Source organism: Sphaeroforma arctica (assembly GCF_001186125.1).
Source record: "Sphaeroforma arctica JP610 unplaced genomic scaffold supercont1.387, whole genome shotgun sequence".
Taxonomy (NCBI): Eukaryota; class Ichthyosporea; order Ichthyophonida; genus Sphaeroforma; species Sphaeroforma arctica.
This window is the reverse complement of record NW_014040171.1, coordinates 537-10483: the sequence shown is the minus strand read 5'-3', so window position 1 is coordinate 10483 and position 9947 is coordinate 537. Positions and strand designations below refer to the sequence as shown.

The 9947-nt window shown below is 43.6% G+C and overlaps 1 protein-coding gene across 1 annotated transcript; it reads right to left on the bottom strand.

The window, feature by feature from the left end:
* Nucleotides 1-254: 254 nt before the first annotated feature.
* SARC_05813 (hypothetical protein) lies at nt 255-9547 on the bottom strand (the record flags this gene model as incomplete). Its single annotated transcript, XM_014300309.1, has 21 exons — nt 255-475; nt 582-715; nt 931-1090; nt 1244-1380; nt 1586-1768; nt 1988-2395; nt 2600-2740; nt 3190-3295; nt 3456-3733; nt 3989-4220; nt 4457-4707; nt 4848-4965; nt 5247-5535; nt 5865-6057; nt 6407-6476; nt 6906-7075; nt 7282-7490; nt 7843-8150; nt 8450-8611; nt 8907-9068; nt 9392-9547. The coding sequence occupies 21 exons, from the start codon at nt 9545-9547 to the stop codon at nt 371-373; spliced, it is 3972 nt and encodes a 1323-aa protein (XP_014155784.1). The 3' UTR covers nt 255-370.
* Nucleotides 9548-9947: the final 400 nt, after the last annotated feature.

Genomic DNA, 9947 nt, shown 5'->3' with positions numbered 1-9947 from the left:
CGGGGAAATAAATGAACAACAATTCATCGAAGGCAGTGCCACTGCAGTCCAAGGGGAAACCAAAGTTCCGACGCATGCAGACTTAGCTACTTTTCCAAAATCAACGAACAAATCTTCCATATACGTAGAACAAATGGTGCGAACACAACCCTCACAAGGGTATATATTTGACAATCAAGACTGCCATCGCATCAGTTCCAAATAGAGGGACAGGTGGACGTTGTCACAGATTCACAGGCTTACAAGTGTAAATTAATCTCAGTGTAGTATTTCATGTGACCATATATACACAAAATTGACCGATTAGAGACTTTCCCAGTGGAAGAACGTTAACCATCAGCGATTACATGCAGGTTTGATACCTTTATCCTCATTCTAATATAAATTTCAAATCTTCTAAAATCAAAGTTGCGATTGTCGGTTGGAGATCTTCCGTTGATGAGGCCTTGCAGCTCAGCCTCACATCGTCACCAATCTATTGAGAACAGTTAAGAAAAATTAAAAGGTATTCAGATGTAGGCCAAAAATAGATACACCGGAAAGCCGGATTGCGGATGCTAACCATTGATTTAAAAACTTACCAATTGAGTTGCCAAAACACACACATGGTGTCCGGTAACTGCTCTGCCATAAGCGGAGCAGTTGCTATCCGAAAGCTCGACAATGGCAAGGTGACCTGCGGCAACGATTCTATCCATGACCACTTTGAGCCCCCCTGTTACACAATAGACAGCACATTGTTATATTTCAATACAATTGGGCTCATCATGAATTGACGGCTGACAAGTTGTGCCTCGCACGGTTTCAATGATCAATTATAAATGTGTGCTGTAGCCACGTAAACTAAATAGGTTCTAGTTTATCAGGAAAGTGTATAGGCGTGGTACTAGGGGAGTTGCATTGTCAGAAAAAAAGAAACTAAAAACGTACCAGCTACTTTAACCTCACACGGCGCGGCAGACGCCAGTGGGCTCTCATATGCACTGAGAATCACACTGAGTTCATTGGGTGTGCACGCGACAGGTACAACGTATGCAGAAACCGGAAGTTCATACGTGAACGGGAGCTCCATCCAGTCAGCGTGACTTGCCTGCGAAAGGGGACCGAGTATAACAGTCAGCATGCAAATAAGGATTACGTACTCAATTACGCGCTAATATGGATGACAAGACAGGAGCAACCATATCACTTCTACAATTTTTTTATTGCCCGCGCACACGTGACCATTAAATTGTATACCCACCGTGCTGTATCGCAAGGTGCCCTCCAGAGTGACCGCTTGCAATGGGAGCGACACCACATAAGTATGCCTGAGTTGAGCGGACGACGAGGTCTTGATGCTGTTGGCGATGCTGGATGTCGATTGTTGTTTTAAGGAATCTGTACGTAGTGTATTGGAGTCGAGTGAGAGATGGGCAGGGGGTCATACTTAAAAGTTAGCATTGCACTGACCGAGACGGACATGCCCAGTACATCATAAGTACGAGATTCCTATTCGGAGAGCGTACTACAGAGAGCAGGGTACTGAGATATCGCCTATAGATGAACATGCGGCAAATCTGTCACAAGAATTAGGAGTCTTTACCGTTATTTGAGTTGACATCGAATTCTACATTCTCCAACACTTCGGATGACAAATTTGTCACAACAAAGGTGATGAAAACAGTGCTGTCGTGTTCACCATCGCCACTGTAACCCACAGCACACTGTACCGAGCTGTTGTCGGTTGTTACTAATGTGGTCATCGCTCCTAAATCATAACCACTTCCTGCGGATGGTTAAAATAAAATAAATATGTGTAGGCAGAATGTGAGCTTCGGGATTCGAGGCACAATGTTGCATCAAGATCAGAAGTAACTCTACAGTTGTGTCGCCAAAAAATATTTTGCTGTGCTCGTTCTGCAAAGAAAAGTGCAAACTTCGGTAACAAAAACCAGAGCCCGATTATACAGATCAAGTCCAATGAGGGCTTAGACATTTCACATACCCTGACCATTATCGTCACCGAAGGATACAATGGGCCGAGGTGATGATTCCTCCGAATCGCCTGTCTTCCTCCGACTATGATTGTCCTTATGTGGCCTAGCTTCATCTTTACTCTTTTTCTTTTTCTTTCTACTCTCCCTCTCACCATCTGCGTACGATCGTTCATCAGTACTTGCTCCCCTGGAACTACCTACATCTCTCTCACTATTCCCTTCCCCATTGCTTGCATCGCCTTTAGCGTGTGAATGGGAATATTTACTTTTGCGATGACCTCTACTAGAACCACTTTTATGTTTCTTATCCGTTCTTCTTTTATCCGAATCATGTTTGTTTGTCTTGTCCTCCTTCGCAGCAATGTAAGCGGCCGCCTCTTCGTCCCGCTCTCTGTCGCTCTTGTGGCGGTTCGAACCTGGTAATAATACAAGATTATATTTCAGTGATACGAATAACAAATTCAAAAGATTAATCAGGACACATGTTGCAACTTTCTCATTCTGCGAATTTTTGACACAATTTTGCGACCAAATATAAGGATACATTGCAGACTTTGCCTCGAGACAATCAACGAAGAACCTTAAACCGAAGCTGTACTATTTAGGCGTATCGAACATACCCGAGGTCGGCGTAGGCGTGCTTGATGCTGTTCGATGCGTTTGTACGGGTATGGCATCTTTTTCAGTTAATGGCATGTCTAGATCAATACCCAGTTGTGCATGCGGATCATCCTTGTCTAAATCTGGGGTGCTCCTGTCTGCTGCACAATAATCATGTTTGCTTAGAGTCAACTTTCGGTTCATCTTTTCAGATAACATATTTGAATCATAACCCAGTTGTGTATGTTTTTTACCCATGTCCAAATCTGGGTTGTTCGTCTTCTGTACATCAAACATGTCTTACTCGTGCTAGCACTAGCGATACCGATTACACCTGCCGAGGTGTGCAAGACTAGACCAATGAGACAAAATGATTGTCATCTTGCATGTGAACGCTTGCCCAACACATGGCTGAAGGAATTTGCAACTTGCATGACGTTAGACATATTGTCGAATGAAGGCATTCGTCGGTTGCCATAATATGAGACAAGCCCATTCAGAAGACAGTTTGATGTACGGCAAAGCTCTGATCAACGAGGCTGTGAATACACGATTAATACCAACATAGTTCTAATCGAGTATAAATACAGAATAGTAATTTCATTCACACCTTTCCTTCGACTTTTCGAACTATTTGCCGCCTGCGACTTGTTGTCGGTTGGAAAGTCCTCTACTTGCTGTATCGTATAGTTCTTTGATCGCCTCGGGGGACTGGCCTGCACAGCACGAGAAAGCAGATGGTTGATATAAAAGCTGAAGAGATAAGCACGTAATAGAAATATGCGAACAGCACCAATAAACAACTTGCGATGAAGGGCGTTCGAAACCCATGTATCTGGTGAGTTTACATCAGCAGACATACAGAGACCGCAATACCTCATGAACCCCACTGTGCCGCCTATCACGTTTACTCCTCTTCCCCCTTTTCCCTCTGTGCTTGTGTTCTCCGCGTGAAAGCTCACCATCTCCAACACCCAAGTCGAATGCTTGACCCAAATCAAGTTTTGCAATGGGTATACTGTCAACCTCAATCGGGCTCATGGACCGCAGTCCCGAACTTTCATTGGCTGTATTACCGCTACCACCCAAGTAGTGAGGATTGCTTTGGTTCTGCACCCGCCGCGCCTCTAATCTGCGTGCAACTTCGGCGGGATCTATATGAAACATTGAGATGCTGATGGTCAGAGAAATCTAAGCGAACAAGAATCCGCCAGCAAATATGATAAACAAGCTAACAAGTAACGATGCTCATTGCTGGTCACAGCAAGTCACGAGCCCCACATACACTCGTTCAGATACAGTCGCAAAAATGTTCAAAGAAATCTTCTTTCTTATTGTTAAGCATCGTGACGTAAGAAATATTCAGGCAGTATGACATAGCTTTCAAGTAAATGACATTTTCCTCTCACCTTCAGCGGGGCGGGCGCCATATCCGTGGGCAGCTCCCTGGTTATATCCGCCACTAATATCACCACCACCGCCGCCTCTATAGCTATTGCTACGGCCGTCATTGCCGTACGAATTGTAGCTTGTCGCATTGTTTGCGTTGTCGTAATTGTCGTCGCTTGACGACTCCTCTTCGCTCGACGAAGGTTTTGTGTGGATCCATTTTTCTAAATTGATATTCTCCGGTATTGGTACCTGTGATGGAGTTGAGATTTCATATTCGGTTCTGTCAGTTTAACATTTTTAAGCACACAACAACAATGCCGCAAGGAAAATGCGAGCGACGATCTTGTGCTCGAATGGGCCAGCTAGTCAAAGCACAAAACAAAAACACTATCAATTTACGACACAATTTGCGACACATCTTCGGAGCAGGAAATCCACGTGATAGACAAGCATATGTAAAGAGCAGAAGTGTCGAGCAGACGTACTTTAGCTTGAGCCGTCGCTGCAATTGGGTTCAAGTCTCCCTCAAACAAAAATAACAGCAATTGCGCAGCTTGTCGCTGACTTTCTACACTCGCCCTCTGGATATTCACTTCATTGACCGTCAATGATGTAACGTTTTGCCCCTTTGATCGATCAGCGTTTGATGAAGAATCAGAAGCCTTTGGAGACAAAGCTAGGGTGTCGGATATCGCAGTACCCATATCGTCTATGTCGACTGTTCTTTCAATGTTTGCTGAATTATGAAGCGATAATTTGCAAGTAGCATGAGTACAGTGCATCAAGTGCAACAGTTGAGAGTCCATCTATAGAGTACAACCCCCATCGATCTCCGACAGGTCAACTTCAAAACGATATATATCTACTGCAGCATACCTAACGGAGGCGCATCTGGGGGTGAATCGCCAGAGTTTAAGAGAGACATTCCATTCGCGTTCGACGAGCCCGTATCTCCCAAGAAACTATCTAATCCGTTCTCGTCATCCGCTTCGAGCTTCTCAGTAGATGCCAATTCACCAGTCAAGGGCAAGGATGTACGGGATGAAAGATGCTTAAGCGCTTGTGCAGAATAAGGTCAAAAATCCACTCAGACCAGAAGTGAACATCGCCCGAATAATTTCGCAGCGCAAATCAATTCAATAGAGCGATGGAATCAAACACCGCAAATGTGATTCGAGACAGTAGGGATATTTCCAATTGAGGAGACGTAGTGTGAACCCTACCGAAACTTAGAAACTTAGAATTGAACTTTGGAAGGCATTTAGTCAGACATACCGAGCTTGATAAGCAAAGTTCTCTGTACAACTTCAAGGTCTCTCTCACAGAGCAAGCCCTCTCCTGTACCTCCATATCGGAATGCACTTCGAACATGGGCAGTCGCTTTAACATCTCATCAATGAATTCACTTTCCATTGACTCGCGGTCGCTATTGGATTGCGGCAGGACTGCACATGCGAATATTTTGAGAGCATTGTGCACACAGATCGCTTGCACCGCCGGCGACAGAAGACCTACTTGCGGCTGTAACAACCATCTGATGGCATCTTTCGGTGACATGAGGTGTCTATCATGCGATAAATCACGACCGTGGGATAATAATGTGTTAAAAATAATGGAGAAGATGCTTGTAGATTCAAAGCGTGCTGTAAAAGTTTGAAAAGCATGTTTCTTGTACAAATCCAACGAGAATAGAAACCAACAATACAAGCCATAGGAAAGGCGGGTACGAGTGCAAACCAATTTTGTATGAAGGTACAAACTACCTATACCTGACAGGAGGGTGACACAACCGCGCAATGTGCCACATTAATACGGAAAGATATATATTACACGCATCAAGTCAGAGCAACAGGAAACTCAAGATACAATGAACTGAACAACGAGTACACCTACTCTGAATATTCGCTAATCACCCACACGGCAGCGTACATGACTTCCACCATGTTGCCCTCTTTAGCCAAAGGAGGCGATGCACCATAGCCCTCAAATGGTGCCTGCACAACCGGTGATAGTAAATTGACCGCATAGGCGCGGACTTCCTTCACTCGTACGCACACATCCAGAATTTGATGGCTTACAAGTTCGCCTATGTGAAGGTAGTACAAGGAAATTTACGAGCATCAGGATCAAAACCGCCGACTGAAAGGGTTATTCTAGTTATGCCACTGGTTCCAAGTACGCTCTGCTATACTCGTATGTAGGTGCCCTACTTCTCGATTCCAAGAGAGTAATCTACATTTTAAAGCCAAGTAGAGTGGAAAAAGGAATGCATCAATTTGAACGAAACGTCGGCTAAAATCGGAATGGATCTGGTAGATACAGTTCTAGCGTGGGCCGATGCAAACATGATATATACCAATATTAATACGACCACTAAAGAGATGAGAACCGGCTTTGAAGTTGAACGAAAGAGATAACCTGGCAATTGAACATACCAGCAGTTGAATGCTCGACTGTGACGAGTGACAAGATCACTGTTAGGTACCATTCAAAATCTTCAATGTACTGTAATATAAGAACGATCGGAGATTTAAGGAGATATGGTATTTTGGTAAAAGAAACAGCCCTGATACAAATTAATGCATACAGGAAGATAAGGGGATCAACAACACGGCAGATTAACTTCTTGTTGCACTCTTTACATAACAGGGGACGTGGAAAGTATTCTCAGACCACCATTGATAAACAAGACGGATGATGTGGCGCACTCTGTGACACAAAAAACCGAGTTCGCCAACATGTCGTGACAAGTTAAACACTGCATTTCCGAAATAAGAGCGATCAGAGTTGTGCGTATAGTTGATCGACTCACGGCCATACCGAATATACCAACAAGGTTTGACCGTGCCAGCATCATCATTGCATGATTATCGCACAAGGCAAAAAAGTAGACGAGGTATGCAATAAAGCAGCTTGAGCTGAACTCTTACGTACCTTGTAATTCTCCTGACTGCACATGTCTATCATCTTCTCGATAAGGGCATCTCGATTGCGCGGGCCCATATTGCCAAGTGTAGCCAATATTTTCTTGACAATATCAGGCAGACTCTTCTTCGAAACCATGTTTACTAACAGTCCCATTGTTCTCATGCGAATCGTCTCATCTAGTCGTGGAGAGTGAAGGGTGGTTCTGTGTTAAACGAGCCCACCGCGCATGAACTGATCTAAAATTTGTCAGACGGCGCCTACACCAATCTAGCTTTAAGATCTGAGTGCATCACACAAGGTTAACTAGCTCACAACATCTTCGCATAAACTGTTTGAAGAGAATCTTATAAGTGTCGAATGAGAAGACGTAAAGCCAACATACCTTCATCATCCAGGCACACCATCACGACATCCTTTAGGTCCATAACAAGCCGTGGTTGTATTTCACTAACTTTGCTCAATTGCACCAACCCGAGGAACTTGAGATTCTGGTCGCTGTCCTCGACGAAAGTGCGCAATTTGGTGACGCACAGTTGGAGCATGGGTGTATGATCAGGCATTCCCGCGATTACTGCACTGATGGTCTCGTACCTGTATGTGAAGCCCAAACAACAAAAGAATGAAAACGGCAAATGCATAAATAGCGAACAGATATGTACGACGGGATGAAGCCCAAGCGTACAATCAATCTCAATGGATTTTCGCCGTCATTGCACTGGAATTGTAATATCGACATATAGGAAATTACTACCGAACCTTGCACCAGTATAAGAACCGAAGTCATAACCAATTTTTTCAAGGGAAAAGGCAAAATCTGCCGAGTTATGGCCTAACTCGCGAGTAGTGGAGTGAATCGAAGGCTACCATGTACGTAATTCTAAGAGTGAGACGTCAATGATACCGGGCTACAGATGCTAATACAAACAAACAATATCGCACTTACAGCAATGACATAGCATTTGTCGTGTGCAGGATATTACTCAGGGGCTCGGCGAGCTTTTTACTGAGTCTCGGCTCGAGCGGCATCAGCGCCGCAAACAACTTGATGATCTTGATAAGCATCCAATTGTTGCTCGCCGATAACAACTTGTATAAGGTTGGGGCGAGTGAAAGGTAACTTTTTGGGTTTTTGCGCGCCAGCTCGCAGATCACATTCACAGCCGCGCACTGCACTGACAGATCTGGGTCTTCCAATCGCTCGCGCAGTCGTGGGAATGCCGGACGCAGAGAGTCTGGGAACTTGAGAAACACCTGGTGCAAAACATAAATTGTACTAAGAGCAGTCAGAGATAATGTTTCTGGGTATATTTCGAGAGCTGGTTGTCAGATCCCCATAGAGGCATCTGGGAACCCGATATATCAGCGAGGGTTTTCGGATGTATGGAACGGAGACAAAGTATAAAAGCCAAACAAACACCTTGCAACTAAAAATAGGATGCACATTCTAAGATAAACATGGTATTGCATTCGGATAAAATGACCGTAGGAGTGGGCGTATCCAATCAAAATTTAGACATATTGCAGCTACAACATTAGAAATAAATACTTACTTTATACATGGCCAAAATCGCCTTCTTGCGAATGTATGGCCGTGAAGACGAGAATAACGTGATGACGTCATTGGCTAGGTCGCGAGCCAAATCAGCAGTCACGAACACTGACAACGCCGTCAGCGCTAACCCAGCCTCATACTGATTAGGTGACATCATATCCTATAATGGTGCAAAGAGCAAGTTAGTCATGCGACACAAAGATGACACTATACGTGCAAATATGTTGAGCTACCAGTCTCGAAGCCTATGATGTATATAAACGGCCGAAGGTCTCAGAATGCGGCGTTTATATATCAGTTATCAACTTGTTTCTACTCAAGTATATTGCCAAACCCGTATGCGAGCCATTTTACTCATTTTCCAAGTGCGCCATATCTTGTCGAGCTACATTTTAGAGCCATACATCGAAGCGTATGTTTCAACTAGGGTGTAAATGCATACACCGGATTTTTACCTTCTTGATTAGATTCGTAGTAAGCATCAGCACATCTGTGTCGTCTCTAAATGTTTGCGATGCCATCAAGTAACCAACTCGCTTGTATGAAAATTTCGATTGACTCATTATTTCCACAGTCTTGAACGCAGCAAACGATGTGTCATATCCTAGCATATGCAACTGTAGATACAGACAAATAAAACGTTAATAGAAGATACTCTACTCAAGTACTTCAGTAATCAATCATAAATGAGATTCGCACGTATCGTGGTCAGTAACGAATCTAGAGCCTTCAATAATAGTACGCGATGTAAAGAGACTATATTCGTTCTCCCAGCACCTAACTTGTACGCCGGTGGGGACTGAAATTGAGCAAAAGCACTGGCGAAGAAAAAACACAGCAGCAGAGTGAAGAACCGTACAAAGCTTCGATATAAATCACAGACGAAGTGAACGACAACATTGCTTGTTGAAACTTCTGTAGAGAGTAACTATAAACATACGTAAGTCAGCTTTGATATAGCCTTTGTTTTCACTGAATTTGAGTCTGTCTTCAGTTCCAGCGAAATGTCGTTCAGACAATCTGCGATATACTTAGCCTCCGTTCCTTTGTTTTGGCGGAGCCCACGTATGAGATCCTGCAGATCCTTGGTGAACATCCCTCCCTTAGGAAGACCTGTTCAGTTCCAGCAAATATTCCACAAAGTGTTAGACATATTAATTAGCGCAAATTCACACATCGTAATGAATTGTAAGTTTAAAGAGGAAGAAACTATATTAATACATACCATACCAGCTCACTGTCGAATACAATGCAGTAACGGTGTGTTACAAGACTATGGGATGTAAAGGACCAAATTGACAGTAAGCTGATTCTATAACTAATTAATCAAATGACAGAAAAACGACAACGCTACAAAATGTACTCACACACGCACATATACATATACATACACACACACACACACACACACACATATATATATATGTATCTATACATATACATACACACACACACGCATATATATATATATATATACACACACACACACACACATA